At 38.8% G+C, this 27,867-nt stretch overlaps 1 protein-coding gene across 1 annotated transcript; it reads left to right on the forward strand.

Moving 5' to 3' along the window:
- Positions 1-1,061: 1,061 nt before the first annotated feature.
- On the forward strand, positions 1,062-27,859 carry LOC110041953 (uncharacterized). Its single transcript, XM_089296768.1, has 20 exons — positions 1,062-3,144; positions 3,256-3,289; positions 7,631-8,272; positions 9,321-10,376; positions 10,898-11,007; positions 11,347-11,417; positions 12,424-12,569; positions 13,033-13,332; positions 13,770-14,066; positions 14,949-15,254; positions 15,787-16,092; positions 17,009-17,314; positions 18,013-18,318; positions 21,336-21,802; positions 22,280-22,374; positions 22,851-23,007; positions 23,252-23,318; positions 23,876-24,147; positions 24,678-24,852; positions 25,841-27,859. Exons 1-20 carry the CDS (start codon positions 3,094-3,096, stop codon positions 26,128-26,130), a joined length of 5,454 nt encoding a protein of 1,817 aa, XP_089152894.1. The 5' UTR covers positions 1,062-3,093; the 3' UTR covers positions 26,131-27,859.
- Positions 27,860-27,867: the final 8 nt, after the last annotated feature.

The following is a 27,867-nucleotide window of genomic DNA, read 5'->3' on the forward strand; positions in this document are numbered from 1 at the left end:
AATAACAAAGCATTTCAAATCAATTTCATAAACAAATTCTTCCCCCAAAAAACCTCAAATTAGAAGTTTTCTGAGGAAGTGAATCCACAGCATCATTGGGCAACTCAAGCTTCTTTTAACAAAGAATTCTAGCTTAATGAGGCAATACAGAAAGGATATTTCATCATGTAAGGGTTGGGAGGCAACAGTTTTATTACTGTCTGGTATTGGCGTGAGATACTTGAGAGCAGTACTGTTTGTTATTACTCTGCAAGCTGGTTTTAACTTTTCGTTTTGTGGATGAAACACCAATATGTGACTGTTTAATTAAATGAAAGTTATTGAGTAGTACTTTCATATGTTTATCTCTATCACGTTGTATAAGGTGCTTCTAACTTTAAGTCTGGGAATGAAACCTAATTACAAAACCATTCAAATGAAAGCTACTCAGCAATACGTTCATTTTGCACCACTTATCACTCTATCTAAGGTTATTATAACCATCGACTGTGGGTGATACTCTTTCGTGAGACCGTTGCAATAATTTGGCACTATTAACTATGCTGACGTTTTTCTGTGAATGAAACAATTGTAAAATTTTGAAACCACTCATATAAAAGCTATTCAATATTAACTTGATGTAATACTGTTTGTTTTTCAATTAACACTTTGCCTACGTTGTCTGTTCCAAATTGATCCAGTATGGTTAAAAGTTGGTAAATTTTAATGACAAAACATTGTTTGTAAACATATATTTTTACGATGGAAAAAGGTCAGAAAAATGACACTTTTGACTCTTGGCTTCACTTTCTATAAAGAAAAAGTGAAATCGATTTGGCCATAAGCCAGTGTTGTTTGCTTTATTTTGTTCTTGGAGAGTAAGAATCCTTCGAACGTGATGGCACGAGGACTGCATATAACAACGTATTTATATTGTTAGCAGGTATGTGTGAATGGCTGTGCGCGTTTTCTATACGCGTTCGAATGCTTCGTCACTGTACTATAAAAAAAACTCCTGAAATTACCAAATTTTATATTTTATACAGTCACTTTTTATTATATTTTTCATGTTTGAATGCTCAGTAGTAAAAATCTAAACCAATATTAAAAAGCATCGTTACTTAAAGTGCTTAATCCATAATAATCAGCAAAGGCTTAAAAATAGCAAGAAAAAAACTGTTTGCATGTTGTCATTTTCTTTAGTCTAGAACAGGAAACCGCAACCCAGGTATTTGAAAAAGATTGAAAAGATAAAACTATTCATCCATTATATTAAAATGACAGCACAGTCGTGTATGGTGAAAGTGAAATAAGATGTTTCATGAGATACTTTATTTGTCTTTCAATCGTTTCAAGCAACACTCAATTGCTATTTTAATATTGTTTATATTTCGATGTACTGCAATAACAATCGTTCACTGACACACGAAAAGAAAAACAGCGTCACTCAGTAGGATTTGGGACCTACCACGTTTAAGTCGTGTATGTACATTTGTTTGCGCACATTTAAGCTTTGCTTTGAAACCACTGGGCGCCAACAGTCTGTCATTGAATAAAAGAGATGTCCATACATCAATTGGATAAAATCGATTGTAATTTTACGTTCTTTATATTACCGGACGAGACTTTGATGGCTACAATCACACTTGCTTGCAGAATATAATCAGAAAAGAAAGTTTGTTTTCTGGGATTGATATAGAAAAAAAAAACAGATCAGGAGAAGATCTAGAATTTGACAATATTTTTTGTTAATAATTAATCCAAATCCAAATAAAATAATGATAAGCGTTGACAAAATGTGAAAGGAGCTGTAAACAATGTGTGATAAATTGATTAGTTGAATGAACTGGTAACAAAGAGTAACTATCTCGTAAATGTGACTTATATAATCAAGTGTTGCAAGAGATTGTATTTGCGGAGGACCAAGCTCTACGCACGCAACCCGATAGAAATCAGATGAAAATAATCTCTTTTTATTAAAAACGTCTGAGATGAATTTCTTCCCTGATAGCTGATGGAACTTGGTGATTCGTATTTAAGCATAGAAGCTGTATATGTTCAGTCATTAAATAGCCGCATAAGTATTGCATAATAAGTGAAAAGTATGAAAGCTTCCCGCAAGATCAAATGCGGTAGCGTTTATTTTCCCGCCATTTCTAACAGGAAGGAAGGAGCCCGTGGCCCAAGCAAAACAGGAAATATCAAAAGAAGAGTATCATTAATTTCTTATATTAGAATATCTAAAAATATTTGAACGACGCCGACAAATAGCCCCAAGCGCTCTTTAGAAAATTTCGCTGCGAAAAATATTGATTTAAATATTCAATACAAACCGCACGTCTTGTTGCAGGCTAAAACGTTAAGACCATAGATCGATAATATTATACTATTATTTTAAAGAACTTGTTGAGAAACAATTTGATAATTAATTCTTCCTTTCCTCCTTAATTGAACGAAAGATCTAGCTGCCTTTCAAAATCCTGTCGGTTTTTTATTTTTATAAATACGTTCGTTTATTTCTTATTTTAGCTTTTTTCACGGTGATTTCTTCAAACAGTGCTAATTTTATAGACTTCAGGATGAACAGATTTTCAAGTTGCCGTTGACCCGACTGTGATTGTGTTACATCGGTAAAGTTAGAGATGTACGTATGTTGCGGGGAAAATGCGGTTAAATAAACCATATTGTCTCTCGCTGAGCTATTCGAGACATACAAGCTACTTTCTTAAGGGAAATATCGCTGTAAATTAATTCCATGACCACTTGGGCAACTACGTTTTTCTTATTTTGACTAATTTTAAAACGGAGCTGAACGCTAATCACCTGAAGCTGCTTTGGTACGCATTTTCAAAAGTTCGGCTTATAGTATTACCGATCGGCGTGATAATTATCCACGTATTATCAATTATTAATAAGAGGTTTTTCTTTTACATTGGATACAGGTTACTCGAGCCATGAGAATATTACCGAATGCAACCTCGACCTTGGCGCGGAACAGCATCATGCCTGGTTGCCTGAGAAAAACTTCAGAGACCTATCCATAGCATTATGACTATGAAGCGTATGGCTAACCAGAAGTGAAAGACATTTTGGGTCTTTAGCGGAACGAAGGAGATGGTTTTTGGAAAGAATTACATCCTTGCATTCCTTTTTGTGCTGCATCAGGTACACTGTTGTAACTGAAAAAAGCGAATGTTTGAGATTATAAACGAGAAACGTTTTCCTTTGTTTATCGATTCTTCTCAACCGTTCTGTTTGCTTTGTTTTTCTTCCTAGTGTCTTCGTGTTGCAAACGGGCTAAACATTGCTGGTAAGACTTTTCCGTGCAAAATTTGTGTTTAGCTTTGAATGTAATACAATTAACATTGTATTTAACAATTTATTTAGTAAAGCATGAATATTCTTCTGCTTTGTGTATCGAACTGTTTGAAGATGATTTCGGATATTTGAAAATCTGAAATTGCGCTTAAAAATTAGAGAAATCTATGATGTATAAATAACAAGTTGTCATGGTCGGGATTCTGGTTACGAAAAATTCCCAATATTGTTGAGTTAAATCTAAGTTACATGCAAAGACACAGCGTAACACTTTCTTGTTACCGCATGGAAAGTTACTTTCAACATTAACTCCAATGACCTAAAACTCTATATTTTGTCTGTTGAACCGTAAGTTATAGCACCATCTGAAATCTAGTTTGAACTGAGGAACGTTTATTTGCATTTCAAATTAATAGCATCAATACCTCACCGGTGAAATATCACACGCTAAGTCGTTTGTTAGCTGCATATCAGACTGGCTTTACCAGAAATCTGATGGAAATTATTTATCTCATTTCACAAAGGACACAGTGCCGTAAATCCCGTACTTATTACACGCATTCTTTTGTTTTCGCGCCGCGATAGTCAATCGATCTGCTTCGACTGATGCAAACTTCACGACAGGCGACGAATAAAACCTGACAAAACCACACATCAGGGGTATTCAACCTTTTTCTAAAACAAACCATCATTCTTTTAAAGAGGACTTCGCGAGATAAGATATCACGATCTCTATTGTTTTCATCTGAAGTTCTTTACAAAAGCTTTCGCTTGTGTTTTTGGAATAAGTAAGAATTCAGTTGAGCTCTGCGAGAAACACGCAAATAACCTGCCGTTTTGGAAAACCACCAAAAACCAAATAATGCCAATAAAACCATTAAGTTTTCGTCACATATAATCCCTTTTGCCATCCAAACGTGTGCTACGAGTGAGTCAAGAAAACAATCAATGTTGTAAACAACACTTGCAACACCGACTTGCTGTTACAAGTCACAGATTTGAATGAAAAGTGATCAGCGGAATCTATATAATGTCTTCCGTCACTGATTCTGGGAGTCTCTTTGCGCCGATGTTTGTTGTGAAATACCGCATACCGTTAATTGCCACATACCACCGTTTTGCTTTGTCTTCAAACTGATATCATGTTTGTGACATATGTATTTCTGTTGCTGTAATATCTGCCAAACGTGACTTTTTCAGCAAATTTTGGCAAAATTTTAAAGTCTTATTGCTAAATAATACTATACACAGATTTCTGGTGTCGAGCAAAATGAAGGAAGCCTTTCAATCACACTTTGAGAGTTAAAATGCAAGACAAAATAATAGCGAAATGAATTCTTGTTGAACATGTCTTTAATCTTATTTTTAGCTGAGAGTACAGAACTCAGTTCTAGACAAAGTGCTCGAACTCTTCAATGGTTGTTTCCACGAGCCATAATCGGGGACGGAGACCATAAGTCTTGGGATCCGCGCGCACCTATGATATGGGATAATTTTTCTATTTTTAGAACAAATTGCGCCATCCTGACGTCATATATCCGCGCGGATCCACGCACATGTCGGGGGCTCTCGCGTGGATGTTGTCACGTTGCGTGATCAAATGGTGAGAGTTGAGAGACCTTGAGAGATTATCTTGCGTATTTTTCACAGCGAAGGCAGGGAATAAGGCAGGGAGTACCAACCAGGGCGCTTGTATTTATTTTTATGCTCTGAGCTAACGGAAAAGGTGGGTTTTTCAGGGTCGAAAACAAGACTTCAATCTCCCGCTGGGAATGTAGAATAAGATCTGCTCGCGCTGGTTGTAAGCTTACGCGTATGTTTTTGCGTTTGTTCTGACTTAAGAATATAGCAAGAAAACTCTCTACTCTGGTATCGAGTTAATTTGTGAGTTTCTCAGACAATGGTTAATCATAACCAAAACCTGTTTTGATGGTTTGTTATTGTTTCTGCTTGTTTGGCGAGTTTGCAAAAGTTTTTGAAAGGAAAGTCTGACGCGTACAATTAGCTCATTTGCACGGTGCAGCTCGTGGACTTTCAAGTCCGAGTCGGTGTTTTCAATTGTCAACAAATCTTGACAAAGATTTCTTTCGTTACCTTTAGTGCTGAGATGCTGCAAAAAATTTCACGAACGCAAAAAAGCCGCTACTAACATCATGTGTGTTTCTTCAACATAAACAGAGTGAAGTTTTACACTGCGAAAATGAAAATAGACAAGGAGTTTTGATAACTCGATCAACAAAATCGAAATCGTTATTCGAAGTTGATTAAAGAAAGCGTCATCGTAACTTTGCTGATTATTTCTGCTTTATTCCCATATTTTCAGCTTAGCTTTTAGTATGTTCTCAAACATCAATCTTAAACATATTCAAAAACTATAGAGTTATTGTTTGAGTTCGATGTACGCTTTCACGCGAAAGTGCGGCGGAAGTACAATTTGTCATGTTTACTGACTGTACAAAACAAGCATCGGCGGGCGCTCTCATTCATCGACAAAAGAGAATTTACTGAATTTTTACAGGAATAAAACTGAGAAGTATCTACGGACGTAAAGTCATTGGGCCTTGATAAAACATCAAGCGTTACTTACAATTCAGGCGAAACTCAAACTAGCAATTATTTTGTTTTAACTTTTCGGTCGCGATAGACTGGCAAATTTCTCGCAAGCGTGTGGCAAGAGGAGCTAGGAAACTATGAAGTCCTGAAGCTCTGCTATATCTAAATATATCCATCTAGTTTTTTGCTGTGTAATGGAAAAGTTGCTAATCTTCAACATACGTGAAATTTAAAGTGGAGTAATGTACAGCTCATGTAAAAGAAACATCCGTCGGAACACAACTTGGTCAGCGATATATATCTAAGCTGAAAGCGGAACATACCTAAATTCGACACTGTCTTACTTCACTCAAACTGGAGCAGCTTACGACGAAAATACTTTAGCAAAATTCCAACGGACGTAAACACGTTGAGTTGTGGGCCAAAAACATGAAAAATTTCGGGAATTTCGGTCGCCATTTCCCCTGCGCGACATCCGCAAAAATCCTCGCAGCATGTACGCGCGTGTGCCGCAGGCGATGACGCAATTTGTTCTAAAAATAGAATTATTGTCCCATATCATTGGGACAGCCTCAATACTAATGATGGCGCGCGCTTACGGTCTCCGTCCCCGATTATGGCTCCTGTTGTTTCATAATATCTGGAGTCTCGATGCATAATTTAAATGCCAACATAGGCACGTAATGCGTGCCTAAAATCTCCAGACTTTAAAGACCAATGTTCAGGATAAAATATATCGACCAATTTAGCGATCGCAAGTGTTTTTGATAGTTTGCTAGACTAACAAGGATGCATTTATGAAATCAACATCACAAGCTTGAACGTCCGTGCCTTTTCAATCAGCTTATATATCCCTAGCATGTTCTCTTTTAGAGATACACTTCTTCAATATGGTGTAAGTTTGTGTAACCTTAATACGATTATTTGTTTCGTTAGGTAAATATGTCTCAATTAATTACACCGGTTGAGTATTTTGATCAACGTTTTCTTAGCATTTCTCCTTTACAAATATTCTTCTTTAATATGGTGTAAGTTAATTTGTTGACTAAAAAACTGAAATCTTAATACCACTATTTGTTTCATCAGGTTGAATTGTTTCAATCAATGGAACCAGTTGAATACTTTCATAAAATGAAATAAAATAAAATAAAATAAAATAAAATAAAAAAAAAAAAGTAATAAAATAAAATAAAATAAAATGAAATAAAATAAAATAAAATAAAATAAAAACACTGTATATTATTATTATCAACTTTTGGATAGAATGTGGTGAATTTCATGATTACAAAAACCATACAGTTTTTTCACTTTTAGGTCAAGTCCTATAAATCCTGGTCATATCATTTAGGAAGTATGGTACAACCTTGAGGGAAATATCCGATGAGAGCGTTTGCTTCAAAAAAAAATATGATCTGACGATGTATTAGCCAGTTGTGTTGCAAATTCCTGTACAATGATAAATATCTAACCATAGTTAATAGAATGGTTAAGAAGTCCGATAAACATCAAAGAAGCAAACAAACAGGCTAACATTTATGTTGAAAGGTCCTTGACCCTGCACATCTTTTGTTTTATGCTCATAATCGCAATGCTTCTATTATAATATTGGTTAGTTGTATGAGCACACATAACCACCCATTGTATTTTGCCAGGTCTTGTGCAGGGTCAACCACCAAAATAGCCAACAAAAAACATACAACAAAGAACTTTGCCAGGTTTCCTAACCATTCCCTCTATTAACTATCATCCAACATATGGTTATTTTGGTGCACTTCCACAGGGGACGACCCATGGTACAAAAAGGCGAGCTTTCACTGGTCATTCAACACCTTGACAGACCCCGGCATTGTAGACCAACGGGGCACCAACAGTGTCAGGGCCTATAACAAGAACGGCCTTCAACTGGATGGTTTGTTAGGGAGCTGGGCTGATCTGGGGGACTTCTCATACCACTGTATCAGCAACCCAGACGCATGCGCACTAGGCTTTACAATGACTTTCTGGTTGCGAGTTAACGACCGTCAAGATAAGCGATTTGTCATGAAAATTGCTTCTGCCACGCTAGCTGTCGGGACAACGGTGGAAATAGACAATGACGTGCTGGGTGTGTTCGTAAACAGTCCTGCAGTACAGCGGAATATCGAAATAAAGTGGCCTTACTCAAGATGGAATTTCGTAGCTGTAACGTGGAACAAAACAGAGGGCAAGGTCGGTGTTTTGTTAAACTGCAGCTCCGTGCCGTACCAGAAAGACACTGTCGACCGCAGTTATGATCTCGCACCCGTTCCGCCGTATCACACGCTTATACTGGGGGCCAATAACGCTCGACTGAGGAGCATTAAGATGACTATTGACGAACTTGCGGTCTGGGACGGCGTCTTGTCGACAAAGGACATATGTTATATCATGGAGTCTAAGGCAGGTAAAATGCAACAAGTTGGCTTTGAAAATAATTTTAAAATAAGGGAAACTTAACACATCGAAGTACATCTGTTAGGTAATAGATCACAGATGACGTCAAAATGTGGTAAGAAGAATAAAAAATGGCACAGAAGCCGTTAGGCAAGAATGTCATTGGTGTTCTTTGCACATTTTGATGTCATCTGTGGTCTGAACAGACGTACGGCAACATGAAATCTGTGTGTTTAATAAAGCAAAAAAATAAAAAATGTTAATGACGTCCTGTATGCCCACCAATTGATCATAAGTAGGAACAAATCAACCTTGAGGCTGACAAAACAATATTATATTAAAGGACATTTTTATTATGTTTGTTTATTAAAATATTGTAGTTCAAGTGTGTGTCCTCTCCGCGTAGTTTGGTTTTCAGCATATATACAAACGCTCTTTGAGCCAGTTTTATCGATCCATCCTGAGTCATGATATACACAATAGCTTTGGCTACTAAGGACCAATCCACCGTGGGAATAAAGATGGCGGATGTACATTTTACCACAAGGCCTTGCGAACCTAACACAGCCTAAAAGGCACAAAGAAAACCAAATTTTTACAAAATATGTCCCTGTACTAAGGAAATTAAGTAGCCTAGGTTTGAAGATTGTATAACGTTTCTGTACGTTTTTATGAACGTTGTTAAGATTTTCGTACGCTAAGAACTATGGGTAAATGTACCAGTCGCCATCCTTTTTCCTACGAAGGATTTATACAGGAAATTAACAAAGGCATGTGAAAACATAATATTATCATCCCAAGTATGCCAGTGCGAGTGAATGCTTGATTGAAAAAGTGTCAACCGAATGATGGAGAGGCTGTTTATTGTCTAGTGGACAGACTGACCGAGCGACTGACTGATCATGCCTGACTAAGTAAAAGACAGATCAAAGGGCCGACCTACCGACCCACCCACCGACTGACTGATTGATTACATCATTGAGAGATTCAATGGATTATGGTGAGCAGCCATAAAGCAGTCTTCAATATTGTTTTAACTACATATGTTCATTTCTTAGTTGATGGAAACTACACCAACTGGTCTGACTTCAGCCCGTGTTCGGTCTCATGTGGTCAGGGTACAAAAACGAGGACCAGATCTTGCACTAATCCTCGGCCACAACAAGGAGGGGAACCCTGTCAGGGTGATTCCAACGATGCACAGAATTGCTTTCTAAGGTACTGCCCTGTACATGGCAACTATACTGAATGGTCCGTGTTTAGCCCTTGCACGTTAACATGCGGAGGAGGCAAGCAATATCGAACTAGAACTTGCACTCGTCCTAGTCCCCAATACGGCGGACGTAACTGCTCGGGACTGGGTCCGGAGCGAGAGGACGTCGACTGTAATCAAAATCCTTGTCCAATTAATGGCGGTTACAGCGAGTGGTCGGATTATAGCGCATGCTCCGTGAGTTGCAACAGCGGAAAAGAAACCCGGACAAGAATGTGCAATCGACCATTACCACAACACGGAGGCAGGGACTGCTCTGAGTATGGACCAACCAAAGAAACGCGGTCCTGCTTTATTAAGGTGTGTCCCGTTGATGGTAACTATAGCAACTGGAGTGAGTTTAGCCCTTGCACTAAATCCTGCGGAAGTGGGCTGAAAACCAGGACTAGAGAATGCAACAATCCGGCCCCAGTGGGAGAGGGCAGGAATTGTTCTCGTTTAGGCCCACCAAAAGAGCACTGGCCTTGCAACACACAGCCTTGTCCAGTCAGTGGGGGATATACGCCATGGTCTGAATTCAGCCCATGCACAAAATCCTGTGCGGGTGGGACTCAGTTTAGGACACGCAACTGTACCAATCCCAAACCGGAAGCAGGAGGTCAAGATTGCACTCGTCTAGGGCCCCCTGAGGAGACAGCGCCATGTAACGCACAGCCCTGTCCCGTGGACGGTGGGTATGGAGAGTGGTCTAGATTCTCGTCATGTTCTCGGACGTGCGGTGGCGGAGAAAGCGTTAGATCAAGAAAGTGCAATAATCCAGCTCCACGGCATAAGGGAAGGGACTGTTTGCGATTAGGACCTGCGCGCGAAGCTCGTGATTGCAACCCAGAACAGTGTCCAGGTGGGAATTTTTGTTTCCCAAAACATTGTTTGTTATAAGAATGTATATTTTGGGAGCATGGATGGCGCATTTGTGGGAGCGCTTACCTCTCATCAGTGCGGCCCGTAGTTGAAATCCTGTACCGTCATCACAAGTGATTGAGTTTGCTATTGGTTCACACCTTGCTCCGAGCATTTTTCTCCGGCTCCTTCGGTTTTCCTCTATCCTCAAAAACACTACAAATTCCGATTGGATCAGTAAGAAAGCGCCTTTCCGAAGGATGTACCATTGCCTAGACGAATCTCAGTTATTTAGATTTAATCATTTTTGTAAGTTTCTTTTAAGCTTTCTTTTCTCAATTTTTAGACATTTCGAACCGAAGATGTTATTCAAATGTTATTTTCCCTTTTGAAAAAATAAAAGAAAGAAATTGACATGGCCCGCCCTCTGAAGCGCATTCAAGTTGTATGTTTTCATATACACTTCCGTGTCATTTGATGACTACATGCAGTATTATTACTGTTCTATATTTTTTCCCGCAGATATCAGTTTCATAACAGCCGTTACGTTCACAGAAGAGAAGTTTTACACTGACATTTTGAACATGAATACTAAGACGTTCAAACAACTGGAAAAGAAAATCAAATACAATGTAAGTCTGATCGATAGTAAATTCAATTTCTCCCAACAATATCTATACATTGTGTAGCAGACAGTTGATGAGAATATAGAAAAGTGATTTATATCAAATGATATGGTAGAATGTATATTAGCCCGGGAAATATGAAAAGACGACTCTTTTTTCTGTTAAGCCATCCGAGTTCAACAACTAGGAGCAGAAAAAAAATTGTCCTAAACCCTTTCGAAGTTTGCATGTAGCCGCGCATTTTTAGGAATAACCCTTCAAAGTAAGCTGTGGTAATCTGTAAGCAATTTTTTGAAATAGAGTTTGAAATATTGCCGGAATAATTGTCAACCCTTCGCGTTTCAGGTGGGTAAGATTTATGACGAAAATTCTGCTCTACAGTCGATTGAGGTTAAATGGTGTGGAACAACAGATGGGTAGGAAAAGAATGCTGCATAAGTACATTATAATTATACTACTAGTGTGATTTATAGCAAAGTTATAGCATTAGATAATTAAGTATAAAGAACAATTAGACTCGTCAGCCAATTTCAAAGCGTAATAAAACCAAAACCAGAACCAAAGTAATTGCCCAATTATACTTTCTACACTCAATTGAAAACTGCTGTGAGCAACTATGGACCTTCTCTTTTCGGAAATCAGTGATTTCTTAAGTAACAATTTTTGGTATCAACTACTTTCTCCTTTATTGTAATAGTTTTTTTTTTATTGTAATAAAGTGTGAGTCATCTGTGCATCTATAATTTATCAATTGTTACTTCTCAATATTTAAGATAATAATTTAGTAATTTGTTTCAAAAGTCTGACTGTCCAATATATTATTTCACAAACTGGGCACTCTATGGTCCCTCGCACAATAATTGAAATTAGTACATACTCGATCTTAAATCTGAGAAATTACTAGTACTGGATTAAAAAAATTCCCTCGGATGGCAAATTAGATTAAGCTCTTGACCTTGCTCGATTTGGTCGTCCTCTAAATTGTTATTACCTAAATCTTTCCCTTACTGAACAATGCGTTCCCCTGATGGATTTATTTATAATCTGATTGATCAAGGAAACTTATAAATGCTCTTGTGAAGGTGAATTAATCAACATGACACGAGCGTGGGACAAAGAAAAATTCTGAGTCCCCGACAGGAATCGAACCCATGACCTCCCGAACACCGGGCGGGCGCTCTATCCACTGAGCTACGAGAACTCATGGAGACATGCAAGGTCATTTAACTAAGTTCATATATGATAGGTGTCCTGCATACTGCTAGGATCAACGCTATCGAATTCATCGTGAGTAGTGATAAGTTAATAAAGATGGTGAATTTTAAGCTCGGTAATGAAATGTGAAGGCGAATTAATCAACATGACACGAACGTGGGACAAAGAAAAATTCTGAGTCTGCTCTTGTTTGCTGTTTATTCATAGCAGAGGCCCGGGTGTATCGTGCGTCCTACAGTTCGGCTTTAGGGCGGATCGTTATGACGGAGTTATCGCTCTACAAGACGCTCTGACGATGAGAAATATGTTATACTCCATGGCGGTCAAAACTCATTACATCAGCAGTACTGACGGTAAGGGAAAAAACACAAACTCTGTTTTACTCCTCCTACGATTTCCCAGTTCTTGTTTTGCTTGACTAGAATCGACTTTCCGTTTATCAAAGGCTCTAAGAGAAATTAGCCAGTGTCCGTGAACGAAGAAAAGATGCGTTTTGAACTAGAAGAGTTGTTCTGCGGAGCGATATTTTGCGTTTGAGGTAAATATCCTGCACAGGGGGCAAGTATCGCCTGGGATAAATCTATTAATTACAGAAGAAATGGTTTTTAAGTGGGAGAAGATAATTATCACAATTTTATTTCAGAATATCAGCAGTTTTTCGCGAATATGAGAAAGCTTAGTTGCAAAGCTGCAGGTTTTCAAAAATAGAGAGATCTCTATGCCAGCAGTTTCACTTTTTAACAATTTAATATCTGGAACTGATTAGACCAGATAAGACTCGTAGCTATTAAACGTAATATACATTATCACCTCTAGTTCCCAGTCACCCACCTGAAAACGTCACAGTTCGCAATACCAGCTCTCGAAGTATCAGCGTCACGTGGGACAGAATCCGGCCACACAGCTTATCGGGTGGAGCAATCCTTGGATACCGTCTAGCCTACTCTGACGAGGATGGCTCATCATGGAGTCTGGTGGTAGAAGGGAAGAAAAATACGCACGTAGAGTTAAAGCGTCTTCAGATTTACACCTTGTACTGTGTGAGAATTATGGGATACAACAGACGAGGAGATGGAAAAGCTTCATTCCCTGTTTGTACTTACACTGACAAAGATGGTAAGTCCCGCGATGTCGAGACATCTCGTAGGATTCAATCGAAAAATAAATTCATAGAGTTCAACAGACGGGTGACATGATAAGAAGTATTTTTACCTATCATACACCCTCCTTTAGAGTAAAGAAATGTGTGAAAAGAACAGTATTGGTTCCCAGGTGGACTTTGTTAAAATTCAACTTTTCGTGATAAATATTGGAACGAATGTGAAAATATTGAAGGGGCGCAGCCAGGATAAAACATGGTGAAAATCACAAAACGATTTTTTACCCGTCGAAGACGGTAGTTCAGGCACTCGAAAGCTTGTATTTTTTTTAATCGTTTCAGCCAGATATCGTTTTAAAATTTTTACCATTAGAACGAATGTTTTATTTTATTAGCTGAAATTTGATTATTTTTCTTCAATAGAACGCATTTCTTAATTCAAACTCTCACTTAGTTCCAGATGGTGCGCCTCCAAACGTGACTGCGCGGAATCTGAGTTCCACAGAGCTCCTTGTGGAATGGTACTCGTTGCCAGCAAAATACATCCATGGCGTTTTGGTCGGCTATCAGATGAATTTCACAAGGGATAAGACAAACGTCACTAAAGTACTAAACATTCGACCGAATGTCACAAACTATCACGTGACTGGACTAGAGAGGTACGCTCCTTACGTCATTTCTTTAGCAGCTGTCAATGAAGTGGGTGTCGGTGTGTTTAGTCATGACGTCATTGCATGGACTGACGAGGCTGGTAAGTTTTGTTTAGCCTTTGTTGTAAAGTTTTACCAACCACGTACCAATCAGATGCACTTTAACTGGTACATATTGAGTATTCTAGTAAACTGCTATTCTACTGGGCTTTTTTTAAAGCAAAATAACGTGATCGGAAGACCTTTTAGTTTTGATCAAATGGAACCCAAAAATTCTTTCGGCTAATAATCTTTATCTTTAATATTGTCACACATTAAAAAAATCATAAAACAAAATTTGTTAACCCTGTTGGGGTTACAAAGCATGCGCGAAAGATTCCTTTCATCACTTCTATTATAACTTTAGATTTTTTATGTTCAGTGCCTTTTTGTGTCACAGCCCAACATAAGAAATGGGCTGTTCATCACTTTGAACTTCGAATCGAGAAGTGCAGACTCGGCTAGCGATAAATAAAAAACGGATAACTAACTCGAAATCAAAACTTAACTGAGCTGAAAAATTAACTGCAACATATACATTAATACCGACGTCTGTGTAGGGTTAATCTGACAGTTGAGAATTGGTCAAGCTGACGCGTTTTTTAACTGATATCTGAGATCTGAGACTTGTAATATTTAATTACGAATACAGTAGTTGAGAAATGGGCTGTAAATTTTAACAGATGGCTGAGCAATAGCCGAACAGTTATTTGATAACTTATATTCTAGTGGTCCATTCACATCCTCTGTTAAAACAAAATTCAGTTGACAAAATGCTGAGGGATCTCTGCGATGGATTGACATCACATCCAGTAGCGATATTCCAGTAGCTAACTAGTACCGTTAGTGAGAGCGGGATTACCTCCGACGGTAACAGGGGGCAGGGATAACTCTGGCCTGAGTGTAGAAATTCCAGCTCATCTACCGAATTATCAATTCCACAGCTCCTAGCAAACCTCCAAACATCTCACAGATATATTACACCAGTTCCACAAGTATTCGAGTGCACTGGGAACCAATCCCTCAGCAGTACGTTCACGGACGGTTGCTAGGATACCAGGTAGAGTACTGTCGGGTGGAGCCAGGCTGTCTGAACACTTGGAAAACTATCACTGTTGGCGCCAACGATCATGCAGCCACCATCACTGGCCTTAAAAAGCATGGAGCGTATGTCTTTCAAGTTGGAGCGTTCACAAGAAAGGGCAGGGGAACCTTAAGCAAAGCTTCCAAGATCAGGACAGATGAAGATGGTTCGTATCTAAATTGTTTGCCTATTAGTGTTGGTTTTTGGCTGTTGTTGCTGAAGTGCCTTTCTTTTTCTTTTCTTTTTCTCTTCTTCAATCACCAAGTCTTCTTGTTACGCATCGTTTGCTTGTCAATTTTTTAAGACTGAATTTTGACCTGGAAATTTGAATTGGCAAATCAAGATTGCAACCAGAATTGGAAGTTTTCTTGGATTTTAGGAAGGTAGAAAAAAGATTGCTAAACAGAGACAAAAATTCAAACATAATTATTGAATTGTAATGGTATTACCATTTAATATTTGAACTACACTGAGGCATTCCCTAGCTAATATATTTTTGATTCTGACATTTTTGGAGTTTTGTTTCTCTCTTTTTTTTTTCCGATTTGCAATATTATTACAAGTAAATCGTAAGAAATCTCAAAGCATTAGCTTGCTAACGTAATAAAATATCAAGGCCCCTAAATGGATCTGTAGTATATTTCTGAGCTCGTGTGAAACTTAAAAATTCCGTTTTTAAATGTCTTTTGTCTCTACAGTCCCCTCTCAACCTCCTCAAAATGTCACCGTCGCCAAGGACAACTCTACATCAACGAGCCTGTTCATTCACTGGCGTCCAGTCCCCGCGAACCATCGAAATGGCATCATCCTGGGCTATCGAGTTTTATACAAAAGATCTCGGAGTCTGGACAAGCTTAAGTCAAGAAACGTTTCGAACCAATCGACTACGGTAGAACTAAAGAACTTGAGCAAGTACACAGAATATGATGTCACTGTTTTAGCTTATACTTCGAAAGGAAATGGGGTGCGGGCGAAGTTTTTCACGGTCTCCACCACGGAGGATCGTAAGTAAACATTTACAAACATTTTTTTGTAATTCGATGATACAACCAGCTCTGGACAATATCCGATGTTATTATATGGCAAGGTAGTCTTGAGGTAAATGCAAGCGTTGTGATTGGTTCGTCGGGATTTTGCAATATGGACCGTTTTCATGGAAACGGCCTCAGCCGTGTATATTTTTGTTTTCGAAAGCCGACAGAATTAATTCAAAACAAGCATGGCCCTAGTGTCGTAAAATAAATTATTTACTTAACTAACTTACTCGAGCCTTACTGAGGAATATTGGTCCCGAGTGTTTTGTACGGAACTCGCTGCGCTGGGTCAGTAATGTTGCGACCCCAAGCCAATATTCCCCTTTACGGCCCTCGCGTTCGATTAGTAACAGGTTATTACTTTATTTAAGCTTTCTTATTGGCTCACAGTCCCGATTAACAGCAAATAGCTGGACGTTTACCAAGTATGAAAAGAACAAGAAAATGGATGAGTTATTTGCTTACAATTTTGTTCGTCCCGACAAATAACTCTTACAAGAGATAGCTACAAGTCCTACATCAACAAATATAAAGAGCATTAGCGTGTCTATCAGTAAAAGGCAATAAAAATGCGAAAATCTGCTAATACACAAAGTTTTATACGAAACAGTGTATGCAAATGTCTTTAAACACAAAACAGAACGACGTCTCGATTGGATGAGCATATAATTCCCAACTTAATGCACTCGCCATTATCGATGGTTTGCAACCAATCCTGAGAGCGCTAGATTTAAATGATAAAGGCCTGACGGCCATGTTGGATGATACAAACAATGTTTATGTCATCCAATATGGCGGCGATGACGTCATGTAAAAACCAAGAATAAAGAACTGATGGCAAGGAGCCCTGAAACTTAATCTGAACTTTCCTCCCTACCAAACCTAGGACCAAGCAAGCCGCCAACATTAACGAATGTCTTCAACACGAGCTCCACAAGTATTAAAGTAAACTGGAAAACAATTCCCAGTGACTACGTCCACGGGGTTCTTTTCGGGTTTGTGGTCCTTTATCGCCGGACCATGAATGAGTCCGAAGGCACGTACAGTGAATACGAGGTAGGACCTAACCGCACAAGCCTGGAGCTGACTGGGTTATGGAAGTATACCAAATATGGAATCAGGGTGTTGGGTTTCACCAGGGTAGGCTGGGGAACTATTAGCCCTGAAGTTGTGGTACAGACGGATGAAGATAGTAAGTAAAGGTGGACAACGTCCTTAGTTTAAAGTTTGAAATCTCATTTTTTTTCACAATGTTCTTTTTGACAATTTGGTTGCACGTTAAGAATTGCATCCTGTTTGCGGTGCGTGACATTTGCAGAATGCAGATCACATTTAGGCCAAAATAGCGCTCAGGTTAGCCTGAATATCATTCAGGTTAGCGTGTTTACAGTTAGCTCTCGGTAATGGAAATGGGATGCAAAATAAGTCAAAAAGTCCCCGTACAGTCTACAGTCTGCGGTGCGCAGTCTGGAATGTCCTTGCTGTCCTGTTTGTTAGTTGTCAGTGTGACTGCCAAGTAAAAGCAATCGACATTTTAATTTCAAGTTTTTGCAACTTCGAACTCATTGAGGTTGAATTAATACATGTACCGTTATGGCGATCTTTATAATAATAAAAATGATAATGAAAAATAGTATTTAACAAGCCAACCCAATTAAGCATGGCGGTTTTCAGTGGGAGGCTCAAAATCTTTCCACAGAAACAAACAAACAAAAAAAGTTTCAAGCCATTTTAAAATTTATCTTTCATGTTAGAATAACCAAAATATAAATAACTTCTTCTTGGCCTTCTATCTAACATTTACATGTAAATCATGACTGTGCCTTGTTAAAAATCAGCCATGACAGGGCCCATTTCATGTAACATACCTTTGCATGTAATTTTTTTCAGTTCCAGGAAGGCCTCCAGAAAATGTGTTCGCCACCAACAAAACAACTCCCACCATGATCCCGGTGTCATGGAAACCAATCCGAGACCCTTACTTCGTGCATGGCATTTTGTTGGGTTACACTGTCACCTATCGAGCGATCAGGAATCCTAATAAAGAACTGGAAGAAAAGGAGAAAAACGTGACAGTTGGACCCAAAACAACTTACGTCGAGCTTCAACATTTGTCATCTTTTACAATTTACAGCATCAAAGTTCGAGCATTTACGAGAAAAGGAAATGGGACGACTTCGGCAGTAGTTTTCGCTGGTACGGTTATTCTTTTTCAATTCGGATCGTATTATCATGTATGCATCATGTACAATGCAACCCTGAAATAGCAAAACATATCGTTTAGGCCTAATCTCGTTCCCAGCGGCCGCGATCCTTTTGAATTTTGGTCAGCACCAAGAAAGGGAAAGTGAGCCAGCATCAGTCCCAGCGGTTTCTCCCTGTACGTATGTTCAGAAACTGTTGAACGCATGCGCACAATCAAATCGGAACCAAGATTTTCCGGTTTTAGATCTCGTCAAGAGCTTTTGAGCGTTGTGCGGTCACCACTGATCGAAACACACGTGCTCTGGGGACGAGATTACTTAGGGCTAAAAGAAATTGACTTGACAAAGTCATGTATAAGAAAGAATCCTGATACAGTGGACAAACCGTGTGCAGACGGCCATCAGAAGTGAAAGCATTGACCTGACCAAATCCCGCACGTAGACTACGTACTGATAAAGAGATTCCCAATTTAGGATTCATTTCACGCAAGCTCATATTTCTCATGCTCACAATTTAGAAATCCCAATGTGGTCCAATAATTTTGCTATTATTTAGGCATCAGTTTGGATTACATTCATGGTCGATCCTCAGTGGTACGCCATGAAATACTCTCAACACATATAGTTTTTCGCTCCTTCAACCTCTCCCTCCCCTCCCCCCCCCCCCCCGCTCCCCGAGCGATCTCATGCTGAGTATCGAAACATGGATATATTCATAACGCTAATTTGCACCCCACGATATGCAGGCCGATTAGCCCGCTAATCGTGTCTATAACAAAATTCTCGATCGTGATTGGCTCTCCGCGCGCCTATTTGTCACGTAATCGGCGCGCGATCACCTGGGTGTCCAACTACAGGTGTCCGATTTGAACTTTTGTAATTGGATACACGTAATTGGATACCCACGTGATTTGCACGTCAATTACGCACGTTTCAATGGCTTCCTTTGCAATGTTTCGTTCAGTTTTCAAAACTTAGGAAAAGCGCTGCAGACGTTTTCGCTCAAAAGAAGTTCTCATAAGACATTTTTAATTCCGAAATTTGTTATAGATACGATTAATTAGTAATTGGACCTCGTGTCGTACAGTTTAGGGAGTAATGGCGCTCGTAATTTCAAATCGGCCTCGCGCTTCACGCTCGTCTGATTTTGAGATTCCTCTCGCGATTACTCCTTGAATTGTACTCCACTCGCTGCAATTACTATTACTTACATTCGGACAGGTCAATTGATGGCCAAATTTTTCTGCTTTACCTGGATCGCCAACTTGCATAAAAATCAGCCAATTTCTAAAATCTGTTCCACTTCTTCGACAGGTTTTCACAAATCGGGCTGATTTTTATCCGCGCAATCAACTTTGAATCGGCATTAAGCTACAATCGCGGGTCATTTCTCGCCGGTGTAAATCAGTAGCGGAATAGAGCTTAGATGATATAGCGACAGCTACAGAACAAAGAAATTGAGAACCTTGATGCTGAGCGAAAATCCTGAAATCGGTATCGATATATGTCGCAAACCAGTGAGTCCAAACAACCGTTTGTATAGGAACTTCCCTCGGTTGATTTGCCATTTTCATGCCCACAGTGAAAACAGTATTCATTACAACAAGCTTTAAGCTTTCTTCAGTAGAGTAAAGTTGTGTTTGATTCATCCTAAGCGACGTGAAGCGAGCCAAAGAAATTAGTTGTCGGTCGCCATAAATTTCGTCTTGGTTCAGCCGACGACTCAAAGTTTTAAGGCGGTTAACAATATACAGCAAAGAAATTTCGAAACGTGCGCATGCTGCACGTGCGAAGATGGCCAATCACAGAACAATGACTTTTTTATCCTGTTGAAAACAGGCCCGGTTCATACGTCGCATTTCTGCCGTGTCGAATTCAATTCAATTAAGTGCGGCAGAAATGCGACTGTGGATTCATACGTCGCACTTGTGTCGAATTTAATTCAGAATTAATACTGTCGGGTATGTCGGTCAGCGGAAAATGTTTTAAACGTAGAGTATTCAATATGGCGGACGAAAATACTGAGCGACGAAGGACTTTAATTTTGCGAAAAATTGTCCGCCGATGGAACGAGAAGGAGGAGGCTGACAATGGAGCAGTATGTGTTGCAATATGTTCAGGTTGCATTGGGTCGAGAATGGCCAAGTTTCTCCTTTTTCTTTGGCGGGAAAACATTTACGCATGCTCAATAAATTAACATAATGTATGTATTAGATTCGACACGGCAGAAATTCGACGTCTGAATCGGTGTCGCATTTCTGTCGGATAATGCGACAAGCCCAGTCGAACGTGCGGCAGAAATGCGGCAGCCGATTCAGACGTCGAATTTCTGTCGAATTTAATTCGTTGAATTGAATTCGACACGGCAGAAATACGACGTATGAACTGGGCCTTAGATTGGTGAACATGTTTGTACACTTTTATTAGAGACAGAACGCACCAAAATTTACTAAAGTTTGTCTCAAGTAGAGCCCGGATTTTGTTTTAACACGAACTTGTGCAAGTGCTGTTTATGCTAATATTATTATATATTAGCATAATTAATCAACTTACAAGAAAGAAACTATTCTGAGGTCCATACTTTTCTCAATGTAGTATATTCGCGCTCTGAGCATTAATCTATCAAAGCACGTGTTCACACCAAGCGTCGTCATAAGTCAGATATGCACTTGCCTTAATTATGTTCCCCCGGACCAGAGGCCCGTTTCTCGAAAGCCCCGGAAACTTTTCGGGCCCGCAAAGCCATTTTTAGTTAATCGGTATTTAAAGACAGCGAGGTGCATACACCTGAAACTTCTTGTATGAAGAGAACCTCAATATTAAGAATATGTGAATAAAACAGCTCTGAAGTTGTAAGGTTTGAGATTTTGCTACGGCTTTTCGGGTGCGAAAACTTTTCGGAACCTTCGAGAAACAGGCCCCAGGCCGTAAGACGAGCAAAGACGTCAACATTCTATTCGCAATGAAATATTTCATTTGCAAAGTGTCGTCTGATTTTGCTTTGTACAGAAACCTGTAATTGCTACAGGAAAATTTACACAAATTATTGGCTGAACCCTCCGTATATGGCTAAAGATTGGGATGACAACGTCACGGGCATTTTTCCGCCAATTCTGCAACTTATCGTCCGCAGCTGCTGTGGGGAGTGTCGACAACACGGGTACACGAGCATTGATTACCTCTCATCGAGGCTGAACGCGTCAGCTATGAAAAGCACTGAAAAGCAAGTCAGGGAAGCAATTGATGATATGACCGAGTTGAGCTTCCCTGTTTACGGTCGCATGGAGCAAACGGATTATTCTAATGAGTACGGTTTCGCGCCTTTAGTACAATCGGCTGGGGTAGCGTTCATCGTGGCTGGTGATGAACCAGGAGCTGCTGCTAAAATGGTGGTGAAAGCTGTGTTCGACTTGTGGCCTCTGATCGTAACTGTTTTCGTCTCGGCTTTCTTCTCTGGAATTATTATGTGGCTTTTGGTAAGTTTGTTAGTGTTGTTTACCTGTTGTTTCGTTTGGCCAATTATAAAGAACCTTGTGAATGGTGCAGGTCGCCTGGAGATTAGTCAGGAGTGTGCGCTCATTAAAGGGTAAAGGGGTTTCCTTCAAAGTAAAACCAGGATTGCTTTTAAATAACTCTAATTAAAGAAAGATTGGGTTAAAATTAAGCAGAAAAAACATATTGAAGTTCCAAAATGGGCGTTCAAAAACCAATAAATTTTACACTCATTCTTCGGTATACTAAATATTTTGATTTGAATGAAAAAGAAGAAAGTTTAAACTGATCATCATGAACGAATGGTCTTGTAATCGTGAAATTGTCGAGATTAAACGAAAACAACTTATATTTCAAGAAACAGCCGATTTATGTCTACATGTGTTATGTAGTAGCTAGGATTATAGAATTTTAAGATACAAAACCATTCAGTGTAAACTATCTTTTTGACATTTCAACAGGACTTCTTTTTCAATACCAATGAGTTCCCTTCTTCTCCCATGCGGGGACCGATTGAAGGAATGTGGTGGGCATTTGTTACTATGACAACCCTTGGGTGAGTGATGCAATCGATTGGTCCCAGTCAACAGTAATTATCATTCGATGCATTTTTCGGTTCCTTTTCATTGGCCGAGAGCCCACCACGTGACCAGCAAATAACGGCCAACAAATAATGGTCTGGTCATGCTTATTATCGTCTAAATGTGTTTTGCTGAAAATAGTATTCCGCTCATGCGCAATGGTGACCACTCCCTTGAGTGAAAAATGGCGGATCGTTTCCCTGAGCTGTCAGAGAATGATTTAGATATGAAAACAAACTTGGTGATCGAATGATAACAAAATTATTGAAACAGTTATTGTCTCGCAGATCAATTGCTTGCCTCAGCTTTCGGCTTTGACAAAAAACTGATCTCCTCGCCATTGACAAATCACGATATTTTGCTAATTGTTAATTAAAGAGGTTAAAGAGGCAAACTGATTGTAATCAAAGATTCCCCTATAAGGCTAGAGTTTTTTCTTCATCTGTTTCAGATATGGAGACCGTGTGCCTCGTGCTATACACTCCAAGTTGTTTGGCATTGTGTGGATCACATGTGGCCTCGTCATCATTGCGCTGGTGATGTCATTCATTACTACGTCATTGACGATGGATGTAATTAAGTCAGATATTCCCGTGTATGGCTCAAAAGTAAGTCGAGATAACAAAATTCCGCTTTGTAAGACAGACTGAATGTAAAGATGGCAGATCAGTACCATACGTTTTAAATACTGGCGCGCTTGAAATTTTTCTCTTTAGCATTGAATGCTGACAAAATAAAGGTGAAATCGAGAGAAAAACTGACGTATTTAATTTTTTTGTGATACTTTAATCTCCCCTTTTACTACACTTTATTTATATTTTGTCTTGTCCATTCCTTGCCTGTAATTCAAAGGTTTCAGCCATTGACGATTCAGTGGAATTTCGTCTTGGAATTCGACTTAATGCCCAAATGGATCGAGGTATTACTTAGTAATTAATGCTAGGGAGATACTCATTTCTGTCCGCTCCGTAGGACGCTGGGCAGTCATTGAATGTCCAACAGTATCCCCCGTGCTCGTAGTAGCTTCCATTATATTTGTTTGAAAAATTAAATCAGCGGTTTTAGTTTAAAATCAAATAAATAAATAAATAAATAAATAAAAATAAGTTTGCTTTGTATACAAATTCGCGAAAAGACTAACATATCTACTGAAAACTCTAGTCATGAAAAAATAAAGGACATTCTACTCAAGAAAGAATTTTATGGGAGGCAACTTCTTCTGTACTTTATAAAGCATAGAGCGGATTACAATACAGTGTCGCAAGTAATCATGATCAGGCAATTACTTTGGTTTCGGTTTTGGTTTCACTGCTGTTTGAGATTGGTTTAGGAGTCTAATTGGTAAGTAATTGGTTTGGTTTTGGTCTCACGACACTCAACTGAAAACCGCTCTGTTAGGTAACACTGAATTAAGGCAAGGTTGAAGCATCAGGCATGTTGTTATCTGTCCAGAATAACTTACTTATTTCGCTTCAGAGCGACGCTATACGACACTTGAAGACTTGGCCCAATCCCTTAAAGACCGACACGTGGACGGTGCACTTATAGACTCCTACACTGTGGGAAGTCGTATGGACTTATTCAGAGGCGGAAGTCTACGTATGAGCAAGATGATCGATTACCCCTCGGCATACGGGGTCGTCATGTCCGGGTATGCTAGAAAGCTGCAAAAATGCTTCCGAGAATTCCTCAAGGAGGAACGGGCTTCTGTATTTGAGATCATCACCAACAATGTCCAAGGAATCACGGTAATTCAAATAAATAGTCGTGCTGTTGTGTTAATTTCTCTGTTTGATCGATCGTTATATTAACCATTGGATGTACACGAAAATTCTTGTACCAGCCCTGGACAAGGGGGTAGCATAGATTGACCCCTCGGGGTATTTCGTTGTAACATGACCTTTGGCTTGACCTGCATGTCAAAATGCGGTTACTATGGCAATATGAAATAACGCTGAGAAACCGTTGACACATCGAAATTTTCTTCAAAGGAAAAAATGAATGAACAGAAGAGATCTTTTTTTCGAAATTGAGAAGAAATCTCAAGGAGAGAACCCCCTTGTACGACCGTGAGTTGAACTGAATGACCATTGATAATAACCACGTGATGAAGTGTAAATAGCCCCCATCATTTTAGAGGTTTCAGTTGTATTGTGCTTGATTTGACATAAATTTGTATCCAGGTCTTAAATTACTCAACAGACTCTGCAAAGAGTTTCAACTGTACCGCGTGCATAGAATATATTGATAATTTGATCATCGGATTGGACTGTTTCAGGGATTGCAGAAAGACAACGCAGCTGAAAAGACAGAAGGTCTGTTTGATGCGGAGTCTACTGTCTACCTTCAGGCTGTGACGTGGTGCGGAGGTTCTTTAGCTATGCTAACAGCTGTTTGCCTCGTGTATGAAATACTCACGAGAAAGAAACGCAATCCAAACCCAAAACGATACGGTAAGATAGTTGTATGAACTCTCTCGCTTTCACTTTAAAGGAGCACAGTCACGGCATTCAATTAATTTTGAGTTAGTTTGGCCACGTAGAAATTTGGCTTTAAATTGAAAGAAACCTACAAATATTCAGATTATTACGATAGAAAACACTAAAGATGTAATAATAAACCATAAAGGAACAGGGATGGTTAAGGATGGAGAAGATTAATACGGATCGCAATCGACGAGCTTGAAAAATTTTGGCTTACCTCTTCCATATGCGCTAACCGTGACGAAGCTCTTTTAAAATAGAGACAAGTTAAAGTTAGCCTCCCTCACCTGAGATAAATTTGTCTTTTGTTTTCATGGTTGCCATTTTATAGCTGGAATACGTGGTAAGGAATACGTGCGAGGTCCGGAACCGAGGAATCTGCCACTGGAGTGTCAGCCCGTAATTTGTTGGTTCCAGATCTCGCGCCAGTGGATTGTGTATTCGAAATTCAAAATGGCGGCCACACTAAAAAGCCGAATAATTTATTGACTTTTTTTCCTTTATAATTCGGTTAATCTGCTCTCCTTTAAGACCTCTGTTTTGATTCGTTAATGTTAGTCTGCACCTATTTTGTACTTAGGACTAGGGAAATTGTTTTCGTTCTTTATCTATTGTTTTGTTGGTCAATTATAAAGAATCTTGAAAACTGTGCGGGTCTCACCCTATACTTGATGTGAGATTCCCTGTGGCTTATCCCTCCAAAGTGACACAACACAACAACAACAACAACCACAACAACAACAATCCTTTACTTAAACACAGCTCCTCGCCACCACCAAACCCCGAACGAATATAGGAGAACTGATAGGAAAAATACACATTTTCTGGAAGTATCTGCTGTTAAAAGAAAAATATCTTTTAAAAATGACAAAACCTGGTCATGAATGTTAATACATGTATTACCATCTTCCAGTGATTTAATGCATGAGTCGTTTTCTTTCTGTTTCTAAACTTCTAGAATACAGTGATTACCTGGAACATACCAGCAAACGAAATCCTCTTTATGAATACAACAACAGCAGGGAAACGATGAGGAAAATTCTCACAGACTTCCACAAGAACTGCCGCCTCAGGTTGGAAAGTCTTAAAGCAAAGCACCGACGAGAATTGCGACTCTTGGCGCGTTTGAAACAAGAACAAGCTGAAAAAGGACAGAGTGACGCCTTGAATGGAAATGCTCAAAGGAGTAGCTTCGGGTTTCCTATTCGAAGAAGCATCGTGAGATATGTTAATGGAGTTGTTCCATAACAACTGACAATTTTGAAATTTGCTCCAGAAACCTATCGTGCCGATAAATACAACTGTTGTAATTTTGACAGGGTTTTACCTTTCGGATTTGCATTTACTGAGAATATCACAATGGACCCATGACTGTTAAACCACAAAATTATATTTTTACCCCATTGAAAAAATAAACGCAATCGTATGAGAGCATTTGCTAGCAGTTAGTATCGCCATTCATACGGAATATTGATTGGTGTTGTACATTTCATTTTTAATGTGCGTTTCTGTGAGAATAACAGATAAATTGAATTGCTATACAATATTAAAAGTTTAGACAGCATGATCATTTAATTGATGAAACAATTGTTTTTCAAAAAAACAAAGTAAGAAAAAATACAAATAAACTTAATTGTACTTAAGGCCAAAAATTACTTTAATTAATTAAGAAGGTAACCAAGAAAACTATTAACTATTTAACTTGGATAGCCAAGCTTTAAGTAAAAAATCCAAATAACTTTACTCGTATTTTTATTACTAACCCTTGAAATTGAATAAGAATTGTTAGTGAACAGACTTTACAAATCTTGAGGCAGGGTTAAATCAGCTTAACGTCATTATAAAATGTACAGTGCTTTGTCTTAATAGATATCGATGTCGAGGTGATAGCGAAGTGGTTACGAATCAGAGTTAATGTTCGCGTCATAATGACGTCAAAGCATCTGCAAGAGTGTACAGATTATGAGCTCAAGATTTCTATCGCGTGATGGTTGCCGAGGGCGCAGCCCGAGTTTATTATCACACAGAGCAATCGAGAGCGAATTGTTTTAGTATATATCTACTAGTTGTTCAAACTTTATGTAAATCACCTTCAAAGACACTTTGTTGAACAGCCCAACATTGCTCGACTACTCACTATCTACGCAGAATAGATAGTGAGTAGCGTAGCAAATAAGAGAATGACATTCGTGATAGAACGTTAGAAGATTTATACTGACATGTTTTATTCATTTTTGGATAGTATTGTAGCACCTTACACGTGACGTAAAAAAAAACTAATAGTATTCTTTTCAGAACCTAACACGAGTTTCAGTTTTGGGACCCAAAACTTTATACGCTCCTTGTGACGTCATTTTAACATAGGCTCTGATTGGTCAAAATATATAGTGACCAATGAAATTAACTGTGTCAGTGATCCTGTTGTGGACCATTTTGACAATTTTTTAACCAGGGATAGCAGAAAGCTAAAAATGTAGAATATAGTATATTATGTAAGGATTCCTGTTTCATGACTTTAGGTCTTAGTTATGATCTGATGATGGGTTACAAACGCATGAAGTAATATCAATTTATTATAAATTGAATACTATAATTGTTTCCGAGGAATGAAAAATTTGAAATTATATTAATGGCATGCTAAAAGGGCGTATACATTTTGCAAATATTTGAACTCTCAACTTCTATGATGTATTATATGTAAGAATCCAATTGCTATACAACTGCTGGTCAGACAATACCTTAATTCTAATCAATGCATGTTTTTATTTAAGTTCTAAGTTTCTGGTTTTTAAATTCTTTAAAAACCAGTAATAGTTGTATTTTCTTTTGTGTCATTTTGGTTATAGTAATCTGAAACAAAAGAAACTAAGAATTCAAAAAGCTTTACTAAGCTTCAAACTGAAAAAAATTCTTAGCTGTACAACAGTGACTGTCGTAACAGATAACTAATAAACTAAACTCTTATTTAAAAAAGTAATCTTGTAA

This window comes from Orbicella faveolata, unplaced genomic scaffold (assembly GCF_042242905.1).
Source record: "Orbicella faveolata isolate gen_17 unplaced genomic scaffold, um_ofav_v1 contig_27, whole genome shotgun sequence".
Classification (NCBI taxonomy): Eukaryota; Metazoa; Cnidaria; class Anthozoa; order Scleractinia; family Merulinidae; genus Orbicella; species Orbicella faveolata.